Genomic DNA, 20542 nt, shown 5'->3' with positions numbered 1-20542 from the left:
CAAACCACAAAAGCATCAAACCATGTTCCCTAATTCTGACTTTATTTGTCCAGCATTAAAGTAGAAATACTCAGGTCGTACAGATGATTGCCTCATGTCACAGTAGCTGAAACTGTGCAGCTTGATATGGTGAACAGATAGCAGTCGGTAAACAAAGTGAAGAGATCTAAAGTAAGATTTAGAAGTGAAACGAGTGTTACCTCTGATTCTTAACTTGTAACTGTTAGGAAGAAACCTCATTCACATGCCACACAGCAGCAGCAACAAGCACGTAACCATGGATACGCTGCATCGAAGACCTTTCTTTCTCTCGCCCAATCCTTATCAGCTTTCCGCTCTCCTTCACTTGTCTGAATCTGATTTCTCCTCATACCCTAGTTTTATTTTTATCTTACTGTGTTACACACTCCTTGTAGGAGCCAAACAACAACAAAAAAAAGGGAAAATCATCATCCGTGTTCAAACAGTGGTGATCTGGTCAACCACTCTGGTGCTGTCGTTCATTTCAACACACTCCACCTCCTGTCTCTGGCCCTCTCCTCCAGGCTGGTGGCCTCGACTCTTGGAGGGGGGCAGGAAGGTGAGGAGGGTGGGCAGGAAGGCCAGTGTGTGCAGGGCCGAGCAGCCGGCCGTGAGGGTGAGGCAGCGGAACATTGTGTGAGTGAGGTTGGAGCGTATCGAGCTAACAGGCACCAGGGCGGCACCGTAGCAGATGAGCGTCTGTAGTGAGGGAACGCCGTGCCTCTCCAGCGCCACTCTAACCCAGCGAGTCCTGCTCTCACCCCGACCTGAGGCGAAGCCACAGAGGAGGGGGCCGCTGCAGTCTGCCGAGTGCCCCAAAGCTGAGATCAGACACAACACAGACATGCAGTCTAGCTCCACGCCCCATAAAGTCATGAAGCCCAGCACCCCAAACTGAACGGAGAGCAGGGTGAGACTCAGCCACACGGACACCAGCGGCTCCACGACGGCCAGAGATGACAGACCCAACAGGAAGAGCACTGCCAGCAGTGAATGTCTGAGGGGGGAGCTGACCGCCGCAGCGTACCGGTCCAAGTAGACGAAGGAGGGGTTAAAAATTAAAAAGCGGACCCGAGATGTTAGAGACAGGCGGCGCAGCGTGTCCAGCAGCACTGACATCTCCTCGCGCTTGTTCTCCGTCGTCTTGGCAACCAGAAAGATGCGTGAGGCCGCCACATCGGGCTCCTCACCCTGGCCACGCTCTGCAAATATGATGTCGTCTGCAAAGTGGGCAAACTGCGGCTGGCGGAGGAAGGAGTGGCGCAGCATACGGGTGAAGTTCTCACGCGGCTGGCTGGTGGACTGGTTGCGGTCTGATAGGTAGTTCAGGTAAGCCTCCAGCCAGCTGATTCGCTGGAAGCCTTTGGCATATTCCAGAAGATCCCGCTGCACCGATGCATTCCAGTAGGGGGCGCTTTCGTAGATGTAGAATCCAATCACGGGCGAGTAGGAGCTGAAGTAACGCTGCTGAGCCCGTGTGTACAATACTGTTGCTGTATCCATGGCAACCAATGCGCTGGGGTCGGAACCCTGGGTCACCTGTTGGCGAAAGAAACATCCTGTAACACTGGAAAAGGAGCTTTTGTGCCTTTTAACTGTCACTTCTATAAAAATTCTTACCTGTAGGAAGCCCATCAGTCCAAAGGAGATGTAAACCAGGTACAACAGAACCACAAAGGGTTTGACATAAGTGTTAGTGATCCAGTCTCCATAGCAACGGCGCACACACCCCAGCAAAAGGTGCGAGTCCTGAGGATGAGTGTCCATGCTTGTCGTGTTATGAGTGTGAGGGTGTGTGTGCGTATGAGCTATGTGTCCGTGCACACTGGGGTTGTTCGTTGTATGCGTGAGTGTTAGGTTAGGATCTGGCGAGTGAGAGTGACCGACTCCGTGTGGCGCATTGGTGGTTTGAGTTTCATCCTGGTAACGAGCGTACATCAAACAGCGGTACCAAGCCGGTTTGGAGTCCAGCCGGTCCTGCTTGGGGACCCGCCGGCAGAAGCAGCCGTGTCTGTACCCGGTCTCCATGTAGCCTGTGAACACCAGACAGGAACTGTAGAAGGACAACATGTAGACATAGCTGATGGTGATGGAGAGGGCGGCGGTGCGGCAGAAGAGACGGACGGCCTCCATGTTGGTGAGCGGTGAGGCGGCCAGGCCCAGCGTCATCAGGTGGAGCATGGTGGAGCCAGAGAATCGCAGCATGACGTCCTCGAAGACGCTGGCCACGCGCTCCTTCACATGGTGGTCCTCCCGCGTTCTCCTCCATGATGACAGCATCTCGAAGGAGCCAAAGAGCCCGTGACCTGAAATGAGAATAAACATCACATCAGAGGAAGAATGAAAAGTTTTGAAGGGAGTTTATCTTCATAATCCAGACAAAAATGTAGATTTGTAGGTAACAATATAACACACGCCTCTTCTCACCTCTCAACATGGAGCCCGTTCATCTCTTCTGCCGCACCGCCACCCTCAAACACAACCGCATTCTGAGAGTTTGATGTTTAAGATTTGCACCAAATATCTTTTAATGAACTTTATTATTGACGTGTTCTGACAGAATAATAAATTGAGAGAGTAACGGAAAAAAGCTGATTAGAAACCATGCTAAAGCAGCAAAAACTGTGCCAGCTAAACATTTTAACCGTGTCAGGAGTCATGACAGCGCAATGGCTGCTGCACAGTGGATTCTATGCTATAATTTCACCCATACTCACAGTTTTTATTATCAAAGTTTAAATAAGATAAAAGATGTTGGTAAGAACCTGTCCATTTACAAGCAGAATGTTAATTTGGGATCTTAAATTCACTCATAAATCTCTTTGTCCTTGAAGTAAAACCACACATCCAGACTTTTAGATGCTTTCAGGTTGTACAAATTAGATACACATCAATATCAAAATACCCAATTTCTGACCAGAAGTCAATGCCCATTTGCCAATCAAGAGTCGACGATTCGAGCACTCTATGTGCACTTAGATAGACCATAGACACAAGCTTTAACATTTAACTGTTATAAGAAGAGCACATTCAGCCTCAAATGAATGGCACACCTTCAGCTACTCGTCAACAAGTTTGCTGTCTTTGCCACTTGGGCAAAAAAGTACATTTATGCAGCATTATCTAAAACTGCAAAGTCACATGACATCTGCTTTCCCTCACTTTAATATCTTTTCACTCGGGTTGCATTGATTTATTCATTTTGACGCATCCATATGTTGTACCAGAAAGTGCAATAGCTGCTTTAGAACTGTCGCCTTCTGCATGACGGCAGTCAGCGCTGTTTGAAGCAGCGGTGCATAACATGACGGATGTAGCGTCATGACTTTAACAGCTCTGGCTGACAAACTGAAGCTGCAGCAGCACATGAGGATACATCTAAAACCCAGTTTGTTGACATAAAAGTAATTCAAATGAAAAATGTGGAAAACAGAAGTACCTTAAAAGAAACATCCTCCCTACACAGATTTACAGCTTTCAATCACATCAGTATTAAGTCCATCTACCATTGTACTTAACCATGTCCAGTCTCACATGCATGCACATTCATATTCATAAATGTGCAGCAGATGGTTTTTAATGGGTTTTTTCTCCTTTCGGTGGTTGCCATAGCAGCCCTGAGTCACCAATGACACTTGCACACCCCTCCCCCTCCAGTGACCTGAGCATGGCGAAACCCTTAACACCTTAGCAGAGGCGCACTGTACCGACACTTTAGCACAGAAGCAACAGAGAAAATGTGCGAAGGAGATCTGTGGAGTGTGTGAGAGAAACAGAGTGATGGAGGAAGAGGTGAGAGGTCAACATTGCTGGGAGATGAGGCTGTGGACGGCACTTACTAAAGAATTTGATATCTAACAGCTCTGAGGCTCTTATGTGTAACATGCGTATGTTTCATTGTGGTCAAACTGTTGCACTCTTCAGCTGTGTAATTATGGATTTGAGATCTTGAAAACTCTTGAGGACATATAATGCACTAGTAATTATTATCAGTCTCTAATACATCTAAGACACAATATTGTACAAAAGTCTTAAGCCACCTGATGTTTCTTTATGTTTTGCTTCCAAGCAGCCAGACTTTCTTTTAGTCTTCCTAAGTGGTCTTTAGCTTTAGTTCTCCAGCCTTTCTAAAGGTCTTTCAAAAAAGGCTCCTTACTCAAGGGACACAGTTAGACAGACAGAAAATAGGATTTTTGCAGCAACAAGGTGATTCCCAAAGAGCTATTATCTGAAAACTTGGATTATCTCAGCATGGTGTGCAGTGTGTCCTTAAAACATTTGAAGAAACTGGACAAGTGAAGGACAAAAGAAGAAGTGTCAGGCCTAAAAAACTATCTACAGCAGATGAACAGTATCTGAAAGTGATGTCCTTAAGAAAGAGGAAAAAATCCAGCAAAGACCTGACACAGGACCTGAGAGATGCATCTGGACCTTCAGCTGATCCATCTACTGTTGGCCCAAGCCTCATCAGAAATGGTCTCCATGGAAGGGTGGCTGTCAAGAAGCCATTCTTAAGGAAGGGAAACAGGGAGAAAAGGCTGAGTTATGCCAAATGACACAAGAAGTGGACTGAAAATCAGTGGCAACAGGTCTTATGGAGGGATGAATCCTCCCCAGAGCCCGGACCTCAACATTATTGAAGCAGTGTGGGATCATCTGACAGAGAACGGAACAAAAGGCAGCCAACATCCAAAGAAGAGCTTTGGGATGTCCTTCAAGAAGCCTGGAGAACTATTCCTGAAGACTACTTAAAGAAATGACAGAAAGCTTCTCTGAGAAGGTTCAGGCTGTGTTGGAGAATAAAGGAGCTCAAACCAAATAATCACTTTCAAGTAGAGTCTTGTAGACTTTATATCCATTTCTGTAACTGAATGTGACTGTTCAGGTTCCAGATACTCAGTGTCACCTTTTCACTTCACCTTTCTTCGTGCACACCAGATGAGTAACTGGAACAGACTAATTTGCACTACTTTGTGCCTAATGTGTGCCCCTTTGAAGATAACAAGCCCTGTGTGCAACTCTTCTCATGTCTGAGAGTCCTCACTAATTTCCGTCTTTAAAACATTTTTCTCTTAACGATCCAGCTTTTCTCTGTTCTGTTACAAAGTTACAGCCTTCTCTTGCCTCACATTTCCTCCCACCTTTCTCCATCTCCCCACTTCAGTCTTCTTCCGCTCTGCTGACCTGTCTTCCCCGTAACTACACTTTAACTTTATGTCCTGCTGAGAACATCCCCATCTCAGCCTACATTTTGAGTCATATTTCACAGAGACCCCTCTCCATCTCTGTTCCCCTGTTCTCTGTTCGCTCTGCGGTTATTCCGAGCCTGACAGCAGCATCTCCTCCCCCACTTTTTCTGTATTCTCTTCATATTTTCTTCATCTTATCTCTGTCCAAACAAATTAAACGATTTATCAAGTGAATTTAGGATTGAATAAAACCCAAAACAAAGCACAAACAGTCATACAGCTTTATTCAAGCTATTACACAGACTGCATAAGTAAAAAGGCAGAGGCGATAGGCTTCATATTTTGGGAAATACATAAAAAGAACAAATAGAAATAGCTGTGAGGGTGCAGACACTACTGGGTGATGGAAAGTTTTCACACCACTTTAGAAACAGGTGGTAAACTCATCAGAAACAAAGCGTGAACAACCTTCTCTGTGTTTCATTTTCTCTTTGAGAAGTTATCTTTTATTTCTTTCTTGTGATGAAATTTTGTTAATATTCAGCATTTTTTCCAGCTAAACACAATGTGTACAATAAACTTCTCCTCTGTCAATCGAATAATCTGTTGTTGTTGTCTTGTTTTTGATGTTGTGTGTTTCATTATTTATTTCTGTTTGCTGCATGACACCCGTGTCCTGTTTATTTGAAAACCCTGTACCTGTTTTTTGTTCTCATTACTCTGTGTAAATATGCTGCCGTGTTTTATTGTGCGTGTTAGCTCAAAGCTCCTCTTTGTCTTTGCATTGCATTTGTACCTGTTTTGTTTCCCAGTCTTTAACCAGGAACCTCTGCGTCTGTAACCAAAAGTAACATGTTCAAGCAAAAAAAGGGAGTTGAAGATGTGGGTGTTTTGTTCCTATCAGATGGGATAATCAGAGGCAGAGCTGATAAATACCCACAACAACAGCAGGGTCCTTTAACACGGGACTGAATGCTGATTAAATTCTTTCCCATTGCACTCAAAAGTCAGATGTTAGCTGGTGTTAGCGACTTACTTCCCTGCCTCTGCAGCACCTTCTGTTTGTTTCCTCCTGTGAGTTTTATAGAAGTTTTATTTTTCATCTCCTGCCAATGAGTCTGCATTTTGGTCCAGTTTCCACAGTTACTGAAACAATAATTTGCAGATCTTGAATTAAACAATGTTTTCATCCATTTTTTTCTCACTATCAATCAGCATGAAACCAGTGAGAAGATGTGAAGCAAGATGTCAACAAGCTTGGCTCACTTAGAGCACAACTGATGGTCAAAAACTCCTGCAACAGAATGAACCCAAATGTCCTTCTTTCAAAGCTACTCAGTCATGCATGTTGCACTATATCTAAAGTATAGATATATACTGTATATACTTCTATAAAATAGAGATTCACTATCGGTGGAAAATGCAGCGCAGTCCAAGCCTGGGCCCCACAGTGATGTGTGACCTAAGTTTTAAAGCAGCACTAGAGGAGTTTGTAAAACCTTAAAATGACATGCTTCTAATTCATTTTGAAGTACACTGACTTTTTTTATGCAGATCCTGAAACTCCCCTAGAGTGCCTGGGGTGTTATGATAGTGCAGTTCAGGACTGTTTTCCAGCCTCTGCCTGTGTATGGCTGCACATGTGCAGGGCTCAAACAGAGATTAGTTACATCCCATAACTCTGGGGGAAACAAACAGAGAGCTAAAATCTGCCGAATTCTCTAGTGTTAATTTAACTGCACAACTTGCCTTGATCAATCTGAGACAGCATTATCATTGAATGCATAAAATTCATGCTTTTTCAAGTAGTATTTCGAAAGTGTAGTAATGCAAGAATCCAAAACAAGACACAGGTTCAGGATGTGACTAACACATGTGTTTAGCATTGTAATTGTTCCCTCCCTATCCCTCTCTGCTGTGCTTCAGCTCTGCCTCCAGAGCCCTGCCTTGCAGAGTAGCTCTGGCTTGGTGCGAGTAATCATGACATCCGTAGATCCCTACAACTGTTATTTGGCAAAAGAGGTTTTACACTTGGAAAAAGTGAAAAAAGTACGAACACTATTAAGTGCAATGGAAACAGTTAAAGGAAATAAAGTAAAGATATAATTCATTCATGTGTTTCATCGGCTTTTGAGGTTTAATGGAGGTTTTTCTAATTCCACCTCTCAATACCTGTGAGTTTCACATGTACAAAACCAAACCACTTATGAGCACTACAGTCTTACCATCTGTAAACTACTGACTGGATCATTTACTGTAGGAGCATAAAGACAATAATTTCTGTGGGGGAAAACTGCATGAACCAATAATACACCTCTCTATTCATTCCTAATACAATATCACTGAGGATTTGAGGCTTTGAAAGACATTCAGTGCTCCCATGGCTTGTCTAGCAACATAATGATGTTATACCATAAAAATAAAAACTGCATGAAACACTGTAGTTTCTGTTCTGGATTTGTTCAAGAGCCCAGTCAAGAAGTTAAAACTTCAAAACTGAGTGTTCTGGAACCTTTAGTTTTGATTTTTGCCTCCAGTCACAAAATGCATAATTTGTGCCGTCATCCGCCCTCTCAGTAAGTTCATGCCCCACTACTTGTCAGTCATTTTGATGATCTGTCTGGTTTGAAATGGCATTTAGCCTGAGGCATGCATCTAAAATATCAGTCACAATCACTACAGAAAGAGCAGATGTGAATGCAAGCGGAGAACAGTGTTTAAGCAACGGCAGCGTTGATCATTGCTTCCAACTCCCACGCATTAGCATCACTTTTCTTTTGGGTTTTTTTCCTGCTTTTATCTGCTGTTGCTAAAACTCCCCGGTGCTCAACTATCATAGAAAAACATCCAATAAAAATTCTAATAAATGGATGGATGTTTGTGAACATGAAAGAATTGACTTTGAACGTACCAAGCATGACGAAAGGGATGCCCAGGTATGTGGAGTTGTAGGTGGCTCCAGTCAGGTTGAGTATTCCTGCAGCAGTGAGGCCGGACAGTGTGACTGACAGCAGAGCCAACAGTCCCAACCACGGTTTGGACCTCACACAATCCCTCATGGAGCAGCAGAGGATGGCCAGCACCCCACACACTCCCAAACTGGCCAACAGGGGGCGATGGGCCAGCACAGAGGAGAACTGGAAGTCTGTCCTCAGAGAGGACGAGGTGGAGGGGTAGAGCCCCAGCTTTGGATGCAATGCTGCAAAGTTCTGCAGCTCAGCACAGAAGGCTTTTTCCCACTGGCTGGCACCCCGGTCCATCAGGCCGCCTCGGGCTTGGAGGTAGTAGGTGAGCTGCAGCGCCTTGGCAGAACGGACACCTTCTCCCCTGGCTCCTGTCCCCTGAGATCGCACCATCCCACCAGAGCCCCAGCCCTGCACGCCACCCAGCTGGTGGCCGATGTATGCTTGTCGCCCATCCGCCAGCTGCGTGATCGGGTATCGCAGGACTGGGATGGAGCGGTTCGAGGCACGAGCTGACTGGATCTCCTGCATGGCACGGATGATGTCATCGATGATGCAGATGTTCTTGTCGTCAGGAAGGCAGAGGTAGGAGAAGGAGTAGTTGAAGCTGTTGAAGCCTGTAGCCGGGACTGTCACCTGCATCTGATAGATGCGCCTGTGGAGCTACGAGCGGACAAAACAAGAAACAGAGGTGTATTCACTGAGCTGCAAGGTGGCTAAACTCTGACTAGAGTAAAAAAGTTTCAAGTGTGAGTGGCTCATTCACTTTCTTTGTGTTCTAGATGTGTGTTTGTGTAAATAATAGAGAAGATGTACGGGGGAGTATGTGTTACTCAAAAGGGTAACAATAGTTGTCTCAGTGTCCTCCTCTGTTTCTATGGCAGGAGGACAGCAGTGCCAACATCCACTGGTGCTGGTTACCAAGCAACAGGCCTGATGCCAGTCTCTGCCACAATGAACATGGACAGAGCTGACTTCTCCCTCAGGGTACTGCACTGACTTAAAAGAGGCAGTGTCTGCAGTGGTCTGATGAAAATGCTTGTAAAATTCGTCTCATGACAGAGCAGAAACTTACACTGTTAGCAGCTTCACTGTAGGGCTTTAAAACATAAAATACAAGCACATCATTTAAAATAAATTCAAAGCATGAAGATGCAGGTATGTAATAGAGTCTGAGGACAGACTACTACAAACAGCTGGAAGCTATAAAATCAGCTTTCAGCTCAACATTTTGTACCCCACTCTATCACATATGTCACCTAAGTTGTGAGCAAGCTATTTGCTCATGTTAATAGCAAATTAACTAGTTTTAGTAACTGAATGAATAGATTTTCAAATGGAGATTTGCAATACTCTAATGCCAGTGCAACTTCTACAGTTGCTGTGGTTAGTTTGTACAGAAAGAGTTGCTCTGCAGGGCGGGGCTCTGGAGGCAGAGCTGAAGCACAGCAGAGAGGGATAGGGAGGGACGTACACGTTGTATTCATTTTCATTTCTTCTTAAGATTACCACGTTTTCTTTAAACAAGACACTCGAAACAACAAGCAGTTAAGTTCAATGATAATTGTCAGTTTGATAACATACTTAAAACGACAAAGCTTAAACTAAATACATGTAATGTTAGAGATATCCACATTCTAAATCTTTTTAATACTACCATCATTTCACTTTCATGTAGTAGCTGCCACTAATGTGGTCTCAAGTTGATCAGGGCAAGTTAGGCAAAGTAATACTAGAGAATTTGGCAAGTTATTTGCTCTTGGGCTCCCCGAGAGTTGTGGAATGTAACACCATTGTCATAAAGACAAAACTCTGAGAGCCCTGCACATGCACAGCCATACACATGTTTTTTTGTCATGTTGAAGAGGCCACAAAGGTTCCATCAAAAGCCAACAAAAATGTCAAGTAATCCTAAAGCAAATTTAATGGAAACAAGATAAAAGCACATAGTTTTAAGGTTCACTTTAAGGTTAAACTTCTCTAGTGTTGCTTTAACAGAAGGGACATTTGCAGCATTTAACTGTGGTGCTTGCTGCACTGCTGCTGAACTGGTCAAGGCTCTGGACATAAATTAATCTACTGTGGAGACAACTGAACTCATAGAAACACTAAACATTGTAACAATACGTGAAATTAAAAGGTGCTGCAGTTAGCTAGATAGCATTAGCATCAGCACTGCAGCTAATTTATCTATAGGAAGCTCATTATTAGTTGGTGGTCCCTCCCCTTCTGCTCCATTGCGACTACGGTCCATCTAAGATTAGTACGATACAGTGAAGAATTTGTTTATATGTCACAAGTCATACCGCCACTGCAATATTCTACAAATATATTGCAAGTTTTTCTAATATGGTGCAGCCGTAGTAAGAACATTGGATTTACTATACAGCCTTAGTTTATCATTTCAACATGCTGACATGAAGCATGAAACACATGCTGATCCCAACTCTGACTCTGATTCATCTTGTGGGAAACTGAATGAACTTCTGTACCAACGTTTGTGCCAATCTGTCAAGCAGATGTTGAGGCAGATGTCGAGTTAACTGAATACATGAAAACTTTAATTTGTTGGTGGCGCAAAATAAAAGGAGGTGGAGTAAATTATTGCTCATCCCCTGAAACCATGAACATGTCACAATTCTGCTTGCTGTGGTATTTGATTTAGTTTCTGAAACCTAGGTGGGGTGGAGCAGGCTCCAGGAAGTCCGGGCGGAGTCTGGACAGCTCCTGCTTACACACCTGTCCTTCATCTGCACTTCCTCTTTAGACTTTGTCAGATTATCTCACTTGACACCGATGTAATCCGGCTCTTATCTGTGTTCTCTTTGCAAAAAGATATCCTTGCTTGCTTACGCTACCTCCTTGTGTCTCCAGTCATCCTCAACGAAAGTGTCTTAAGCCTTGCTCTGGCTTACAAGACGGTCGCTTCATCTTCATTGTCCTCCAGCCTCACCTACCTGCCTGCTCGGCCCACTGCTGCCTCAGGACCTCTGCACCAAAGCCAGCTATAACCCCTGACCCCCACCCCCACCCTTCAAGACTCTCTGAGTCCCCACAACACTTCTCATTTAATAAACCTTGTCTTAATTCAACCCCTGTTGTTGCAGCGTCTGCTCTTGGGTCTTTTTGTCAATCGACTAGGAACTTGCCTTAACAGAACATCTGAACCTACATTTCTACCAATACGATTCACTTGTACGACACACAACCTTCAGTTGCAAAAAACAGCTTAAACTCTTTGAGTGTGTTTTTTTTCCTTTTGTTGTGGATAACTGGATGCATCATCACAGAAAAATCAGCAGAAAAAAACATCTGCCCAGAAACACTGAGGTATAAGGTTTTGTTTTTACTAACTTCAAAGAACAAGAGTATATCTACTGACTTTTATGTACAGACATTTAACATTTGTTATAAAAGAAACTATTAAAAGCTTGAATATCCATAGAGCACATTTCAGTCAATGGGTGTAACTCTTATTTTCCGCACTATCGCTGACATCTCTATCTCTGCTGACACAGGTTACTGAATGCAACAGGTTCAGGCCCTCTCTCAAAGGGATTTTTAAACTGTGAAGCTCGGCTGAGAGAAAACAGAGATACAAAAAGAACAGCTACAGAATCTTCAACCCTGCAGATGTTATCAGATTGTCTGAGAGTGGATTTATCCCTTTATAGCGTTCTCTTCTCTCTAACTGTGGCAGTCCTCAACGGACTAACACAGTGTTCTCTCTATATGTAAAGTGGGCCAGAACAAGCATTTACAAACTTAGCTCACATAACGGAGCTTGTTGTCTCAGATCTATTAGTCAGCAAATCTTAAATTAATTGCTCCTAAGGAGTTAAGATAACAGTCATAACCCCAATTAGCATGAAGACAGAGGCTTTGTGATTAACATCCTCTGCTTCATCACTGAGAATAAGAAGGAAACCTGCATTTGTGCACCAACCCCGACAGATCCTTCACCTCTTTGAATGTTGACGGAGGTTTATGTTTAAAGCCGGTCCTATATGGATGCAGCCACAGTTCCTCATATACAGCAAAGATGACAAGCTCTTTCAAGTGTAAAGATAAGTCCATGTCAGTCTTAGTGCTGGATGAAGGCTATTTGAGTCTTTCTTATACACACATTTTTCATTTTCTTGTTTCCCTTTATTCAATGTAAACGCGTTTTATTGGGTCATGAGTATACTTTTCACAAGTTTTTATTTGTTTTATTATTTCTTTGCTTATTTGTTGGTGAAAATCCTCAAAGATTTAAGCTTATTCTCCCAAAAAACGTTTAGAAACGCGTGATGTGTGTGAATGCATACCGTTAGAATGGTGTCCAGGTGAACTGGGTCCAGCACGCTCCCCTTTCGGGTGGTGACGATCACGCGCCCATAGCGGCCCGGCGTCTGCAGGTCGGAGTAGAGTGCGTGCTTGGAGCGGTTCACTGGGAACAGGCTATCCACCAGGTTACCCTCTATCTTGGCCAGGCTGTGCTTGGGCGCAAGCAGGCTTTCCACGTCCTCCTCCACGCGGTACCGGCTGAAGCTGGCCCCCAGCAGGATGGACAGCAGCACGGGCGCCGAGGCGAAGAACACCGGGTGGCTTGCCACGAACCGGCCAAGCGCGTGGAAGGAGGTCCTCAGGCCCGCATGCAACACCTGGCGCAGCATTCTAGCGCGCGGCCGTGGCTCGAGCCTCTCCCACCGACCAGAAAGCCCAGGAGCACTGCTGAGCATCAGGGACTGCCGGACGCATCGGTGGGCTCCGTCTCTGAGCGGGAGATCACCAGCCAGGATATAATCCAACCCTCCTCTGGTCACAGGCGTGCCCCTTTACCTGGAGTTCTCTCATCCGCTGGAATAACGCAAATGACAGAAAGCTGCTAAATGGTCCAGCATTTGCCTGCTCTGCGGTTACAAAGAAATCTCATACCCTAGTTTACCTTTGATGGGCACAACCCTGATGTGTCCAGCGCCTTCAGCGACTTGCATGACTCTGTGCGCAACAGAAAAAAAAACGCAGAGCAGAAGAGTCTTCATATCAGACTTTTTAAGCGTCTCCCAAAAACTAGCGATCCCAGTAGTTTTTGCACTTAAGGCAAACTGAACGACACTGAAGGCGGGCGGCAAGACCTGGTGATGACGGAGATCATCCGAAAGCCGCTTCCAGACCAAGATGTTGTCCTGCTCCACCCTGCATCACCAAGTCATCACACAACCCAATGGGTGGGCAAGGTGGGTGGGTGGGTGTGTGAGTAGGTGGGGGTCGCAGGCTGAGTGACGTGGTGTGAACGCACCGGGGATGCCGGTGGAGCTGTTTGTCATATCAGCCTAATCTGGATTTGCCTCTGCGGCAGAAAGCTTCCTGTCGTCGGTCCTCTCCTCACCTCATCTCCCTGGTGGCTTGGTACAGCTCTGGTTCATCCGCAAATAATTACCGGCTTTCAAACCGGGGATCGTTTTCTCTTTACGCCTCTTTTCCTTCTCTCGTTCAGTTCCGAGTCTGTTTCCTCTGCCCCGCCTCTTGGTTTTAGGATACAGGGAAACAAATACTATAAAAGGAGTGTGTCGGATGACATGGATGATATCTAGGAATTTCGGCAAATTAAAAACACGAAGTCACATTAATGTTTTCTGATTTGTAATTCTTTGTTAATTTCATGCGTCTTTTTCCTGACAACTTCACGTTTGCGCATTTTTATTTCACAGCATGTGCTTGCCGCAACTTTTTCATTTTTCCTCACATGAAGTTCATCTTTGCTGCAGATATATTTCTTGCTGTTGCGTTGCCTGTTGCCAGGATACCAGATAAATTACTGTCTTTCTACAAGCCCTCGTTTCTATAGCAATAGTGATGCCACACATCGCTATAAAACACACAATAGAGCAACCACACACCACTCTCTCCCGGCATCACACACACCTGCTGACTCCCAATCTGCTTAGGTTCCTGATACATGACATTAAAAAGAAAAGAGGCAGAGGGAGCAGGGAGATGAGATGTGGAGATGATAATGAGTTCAGACACACTGAGATCACACTCCTCTTCTCTGTCTTATTGTTGGCCTGTGTGCATTTGTAAGTAGACCTCATGGGACATTTAACAGTTCTCTGCTTCTAATCATAAACCAAGGCTGGTTTAGATTCACAACACGCTTTGTTCTGCTATTCACCGTGTTAGCATTGATTCAACGGGAATGGTACAGTGTTTAAAAATAGTTTTTGCACAGTGGGCTATAAATAACTTGGGCAAAGTGACTGGAATTTGAAGATTACATAGTGAGTTAATCTGTTCATCCCATAGCTTGGCCACATGTCACCGGGTAAATCAAAGAATCCTTTTGTTATAATTGGACTTCCATGTGATACTTTTCTGACCAGTATGGGGTTTCTGCAGCTTTCACTGCAATGTGTTTAAAAAGCACATCACTCTTGGCTCTTTTTGCTACTGTTTATACGGATTTTAAACTTTAGGCATACCATGACATGTTGGAACCTGCCAAAATAATTCTCTCACAGTACATAGCTCAAACTATTTTTTTCTTTTCTAATTAGTTCAGCACCGAAATGTCAAAAATATGGGTCCTGAAACCCCCCTTCTCAAACTTCCCTGTTTTATACACCATACCAGCATCAACAAACAAAAAAAAAATTAAATGGGAACATTTGTCCACATGTCCAAAGCGCAACAGTGGCACAAACCTTGGTTGAACCTTGTGGGATAGCATCGTATCCCGAGGCTGTTAAGTCTGAATCGCGACCTACAAATGGTAAAATATTACAGCACCAGTAAATATTTTATTTTGTATGTTTTTCTTCACAGGTTAGAATTAATTTTAATTCTAACCCTAACCTTGCAATTTTAACCCCTAACCCTAACGATTTATGGCTGAGATGGCTGTAGAAAGTACAGAATCCAAAGTGGGAGAGATGTAGAAAAGTGCAATGACTGTGGAAAACATTGTTCAGGACAAGTCTCGAAATAGCAATCCCTTGTATGAGCGTCTGTGGACTACTGATATCCACTATCTTCTCCGGCCCTCCATAAATATTTGACACTACAGAGATGTGGAAAATAGACACCGTGATGTAGGAACGGGTACAAAGATGTGGAATGCATGCTGGCAAATCAAGACTCAGGCTGTATCTGTGTAGGGAACAGAGTGAGGAAAATGTTGCTGTGTAACATTCGAGTCCTGCAAACTGCAACTTTTTGCACTTTGGATCAAAGAAGCTATTACAGAAAAAAACCTTAAGCGATGGTTTATTTTATTTATTTATTTTCTTTGTGTAGCCAGGAAGGTCTAATTGAGATTCAAGATCTCTTCTTCCAGGACTCAAACTGAATCATTAAAAATTATTTGATTCACACCTTTATAGGCTTATCATAGGGATTCCTAAAACTGTCCCAAAAGTAGGCAAGTAGTTCACACATAAAACAGCAGGACAAAGTTGACTAATCGCAATTTTCACCAAATTTAAAGAAAAACATGAAAACATTGCATCATTTAAAGAAAAACATGAAAACATTGCATTTTGGGGTTGGAGGGGATAAGGACTGCCACACAGGAGAGTTCTGTGTGGCTAAATTAGTGCGTCCTCTTGATTTCCTTCTAGCCCACACTAGAAGACTACTTTTTATGGCCGGTGGCCCATCTGTAAACAAAACAAATAGTCAGGAGGTTTTTGGAGAAGGTATGAAAGAAACCATGGAAAATGTGAACAATTTGCTTAAAACTGTACGAATAAAACCTTTTTTTTGTTTCGTGCCTCAGCTCTGAAAGGGCTCCTGAAGTAACAACATGTACATTGCAGTGTTTTTAAAATACTAAATGCATTTTATCCTTCAGAGTTATAGAAATAAATAAGCATGTAAGACACGTCCGTTATTTTACGTTAATCTTCGCAAAGAAGCAAGACTTGAATAGTAGGCAGTGGACCAAACCATTGTACCATTTCAAAGTGTAATAATTAAAACTGCACATACTAAATGGACAAGCTCATCTGTCCATAGAAAATTTTAGAAATATATTTAAGGAATATCTACTTATCACCAGTGAGGTCCTAATGACCTAATGACTCAACCCACAACTGGTTAACCAGTGTGGAAATGTGCATCCATCTGCAGTTTAATGAACATCAGATAACAATAATTTCCCAGAAAATGTTAAATAAAAACAGATAAATACATGGAAGCAACATCTGCACATATTCCCTAATACATTATTGAATTAAGCCTCAATTAGCCTTTAATCCCCATTACCAGTCCAGCGAGACAAAAACGGTGAAAGAATGACAAAATAAATGTCCCCCTGGAGTGGAAGGAAGAGCAGAATAGAAAATGAAAGGCTGCAGAGATGTAAGGGGCTTGGGGGCAGTTTCTGATAACAAAAGTACTAATTAGTGTTCCTGAATGATTTATAGAAATCAGAATGGGGCCTGTGAAGGGTAGAAACAGGAAGGTGAAGAAAACGCTTTAAAACGGGGCTATTTCTTAAATTTCTTTTCAGGCTATTTTCTGCATCTAAGTCGGAAAGTAGAGACAGACTCCAGGGGTTGAACACGGCAACCAAACAAACACACTTTAAGTACGATGGAGGACCTTTAAAGATTCTACTGTCGACACGCTGTCATCGATGTGTGTTCATGCTTGGGTTGTGCATTTTATTTGACCTCATGTTCATCCATTTTGCCTTCATTATTAAAGAGAGCTATATGGACAAGAGCAGATATCTACGAGGCTTCTCTGTGTTTTTACCTTTCTGAACCCACCAGCCTTCCTTCTCTTCCACCCCTCCCATCCCCCAATCCATCTGTTTTGGTTGAGGCCATCCATTAATAAAGAGTCTGTCCTTTCATTTTCTATTTCCCCCTCCCTTTGTATTATTTATTTACCCATCTATCAACATTTTTGTGGAAAAACTTCCACAAAAGCATGTATTACAGGCTGACTGTTAACACCTTAAATCGGTCTAAAAGTCCACTGATGGTGGATTTTACAGCTTCATTGCCAGAGGTGTTGCAGTCAATCTGAGTACAGTCGCAACAACCAAAAAATTGTTTTCATATTATCTGTAAATTCAGTTTAGACATTCCCTCTCAGAAACATTTAAACTAAACAGTCTACGTATGATTAACCACAATGAATCATTCAGAAAAAACATCTTCGAGTGAATATGCTGTATAGTACACAGTGATTCATAGAAAAGGTCATATAGTACTTTTTGCTGTGTATGCACTCCTATTATAGAATTAAAATGCTTAACTTTTCTTTTTCTTATTGTAAGGCTTTGCGCTTACAATCTACAGTTTGTCAAGAATGAAGATCGATCTGTGTAATTCGAAATAAATCAGCTACACATGACAATGTTCTCACTTTACAATTCCTATTTACACCTCACAGACCAATGTTACAGCGTATATGTGATAAGGTGTGATTTTTTTAACATGTAAAGCAGCTTGATTCTCATTTTATTTGCTTGCAGCCAAAATGCAAACACTCTGATAAGTTATGCTGCCAGCTACAGGTGGGTTTTCACTTTAGTCATAGTTAACAGTATGTTGTAATTGTTTGCAATAACTGGCAGTAGTTTGCAGTAGCATGCTTAGTTAGCATCATAGCTAGCTGCAGCCTGCAATGTCACAGTCCATGTCAGATGATATATATTCTGAGAAAGGATATGTCCAGTTTCAGTTAAAGATTTACATCCTCCCTTCATTCATTCATTGTGAGTGGAACTTATAGACAAACCTCACAAGAATACATTTTATTTAAGAAGGTGTCAGCTGATGACATCAATATAATTGTTAAAGGGTTCATTTATTTTGTGATATTGCTATTGTAATTTTGTTCTGGCCACAAAAATCCTAAAACCCAAATAGTCCAGTCTCTTTAGTTTTAAGATCATGTGACTCTTAAAGGATCATTTACATACTTGAATACACTTTTTATGAACATAGTCAACATTTTCTGCAGTGCTACAGCATTAAAGATCTTTAGATTATGTGTCTCATTCACTTTCTTTTTCATTTTAAAAAGAATATTTTTAGATATTGTGGTCTTATTAAGCTCATGCTCATCGGGGGCAGTCTCATCAGTCTTCTTTACTCACTTGTATGGTTCTCGGCTGTTTATGTCTATCCAGTCAAAACATTGTCTTTCTCAATACCATTTGGACATTAGCTTATGCTAGACAGGATGCTGTAAGTGGGGATGATGGAGGAGGGAGATCATCAGGAGGGCCATTGGATGAGAAAGTTGTCTTCAAGGCCCTCTGGAAGATTTGATTACAGTAACAGGCCAGAAGTAGAGAAGATAGATGCAGACGGATGTAGATAAAAAGCTCATCCTGACTCTCTTTCATAACCGCAGAAGAAGGAGCCAGAACAGATAAAAAAATAGGCAGCTGGGTGACACAAGCCTGATGAAAATACTCAGAGAAACCCCACAACTTCAACAGCGCCTGAGGGGAAACCTTGTAAGCTGAACGGTCAGAGAGTGAGATCTGAGGAGAGATATTTTCCCCTCTCAGAGAGCTGAGTTTAACCTGTACAACACCTTGAAAAAGAGCCACGGGCATGTTTTACCCACCATTTATTGGATAGAAACAGAACTGTGTGACTTACGCTGCAAGTTATAACTGTAGTTGATGTTTATGTGCTACATCTATCGCTACCTCCATATAAGGAGAATTTGGTAGAAACTCGACATAAGTTTTTTATTTTTATTTTGACCTTGCAATAGCTTTTTAAAATGGAATCTACTTAAAAATACTTTTGGTGATTGGTTTGACAAACTGGCACGGTTGATGAGGTTTAAGAGTGGCTGATGTGGATAAAATGTCTTGTGATTTGTAAAAATATTCAGCTGAAAATATGCAAAACTAATAATAAAACTTTTTTTTATCTAATTGAGAAATGATTAAATAATTCAGGTTATCACAATGATGCCACCATAAAGCAGAGTTGGTCATTGTCAAGAGTTACGAAAAAGAATGTGTTTTAATAGTATAGCAAATCTTTGCAACTCTAACATTTCATAACATTTAAAACATGAACAAAATATTCACATAATGGCCAACTTTACCCTGAGAAGACTGGCTTTCATTTGAAAGTGGGGCTTTTTTCATGCTCATTTATGTACATCAGTGATGGAAGGATAAATCAACAAAAAAAGCTGAGACTATACAAAGTAAACACACTGAATAATGAAAAATGATGTTTCTAAACAGTTCAAGTATCGGATGATCAATTTAAGCTTTTATCAAAAGGGAACAAATGCAGCACTTGCAATAAATAGCGGTGGACAAATCCCACAAAGGTCCTGCAAATACAGTATATCATCACTGTCAAAGTAGAACTAAATGACTACATAAATAAGTATACACAAATAAAGAATTGTGGTTTAACTATAGGTTTTTGAACTCTGAACCTTCCAATCCGCTGCTCTGGTTTCAAAACAGCACAAAATTTATTGCATTTTTTTTTTTTTGTGATTTTTGTGGCCAATATTTGACTCTGATTTATTCATGCTGTGGTTGTGTTTAATAGGGGAAGGATTCAGGTTACAAATCATCAGTTTAATCACCCTTGATGTCATTTTTACAGCCGCCATTAAAGTAGATTTACCTCAATTCAATGACGTAATAGCTTAAACTCAGGCAGTGGCTCACTGTTAACGACTCTGTAAGCACAGAGCACTGAGGTCGCTGCAGGGGCACATTTTCATGCTAGTATGAAGTTAGCAGTCATTTCTTTTTATGCACATATGTATTCATTTCTCTTTCCCCATTGCATTTATCGCCATGTTTCCTTTTTACACTTCCCTTTCTCTGTTTTAACATTCCTGCAAGCGTTTTGCTTTGTTAGAAGCAGCTTAGTCCTATTTCTTAAAATGGCCCAAGAAACTGTAAATGACAACCTCTGCTTTCCAATACCTCAAGTTGTGCTACTTCCTGTCAGGCAGCAACGATACAAATAGCTTGTTTATTCAACAGACTTTGACACTTTGCGTTCTCTCTCTCACAAACTGATCTGCTTAAAGCATATTTGTTATTTATAGTTTAATAGAAAAGCTACGCTACATGGCTGACTATTTTTAGGTCATTGTTCATACTGTAAGGTAAGCTAGCTGCTAGTGCCTTTAACCTTCCCCAACTCGGGTCTCTGTTGCCTCCAGTGACACCATCTGAATGACATTCCCCATAATTTGCATAATGAAGCAGAAAGGCATGCAGGGATGTAAAAAAACCAGACAAAAATACATAAGTAGAAATAATTAAGATAATGTGCTTTGGAAACTAAGTAAGTAAAAAGGGTGTTGGCACAAAAATTAATGGACGCTGTTAGAAAGACAAAAAATACCTATTTTATCTATACATGG

The 20542-nt window shown here is 42.4% G+C and overlaps 1 protein-coding gene across 1 annotated transcript; it reads right to left on the bottom strand.

Moving 5' to 3' along the window:
* Positions 1 to 13613, bottom strand: ptchd1 (patched domain containing 1). Its single transcript, XM_072378716.1, has 4 exons — positions 12484 to 13613; positions 8122 to 8836; positions 1642 to 2327; positions 1 to 1560 (listed from the first exon to the last, which is right to left on the bottom strand). Exons 1-4 carry the CDS (start codon positions 12895 to 12897, stop codon positions 460 to 462), a joined length of 2916 nt encoding a protein of 971 aa, XP_072234817.1. The 5' UTR covers positions 12898 to 13613; the 3' UTR covers positions 1 to 459.
* Between the last annotated feature and the right edge of the window lie 6929 nt (positions 13614 to 20542).

The sequence above is a fragment of the Leuresthes tenuis genome, unplaced genomic scaffold (genome assembly GCF_036924035.1).
Source record: "Leuresthes tenuis unplaced genomic scaffold, fLeuTen1.0.hap1 SCAF_24, whole genome shotgun sequence".
NCBI classification, from domain to species: domain Eukaryota; kingdom Metazoa; phylum Chordata; class Actinopteri; order Atheriniformes; family Atherinopsidae; genus Leuresthes; species Leuresthes tenuis.
Note: the sequence above shows the minus strand (reverse complement) of the source record. Positions and strands in the feature narration are given on the sequence as shown.

Bases quoted from the DNA above. Each gene is read 5' to 3' on its own strand.
- ptchd1 (XM_072378716.1), bottom strand. From the start codon at position 12,897: ATGCTCAGCAGTGCTCCTGGGCTTTCTGGTCGGTGGGAGAGGCTCGAG. The intron at 2,328-8,121 runs GTACGTTCAAAG...TTCTCATTTCAG, and splicing joins CATCCCTTTCGTCATGCTTG to GTCACGGGCTCTTTGGCTCC. The intron at 1,561-1,641 runs GTAAGAATTTTT...TTTCGCCAACAG, and splicing joins GACTGATGGGCTTCCTACAG to GTGACCCAGGGTTCCGACCC.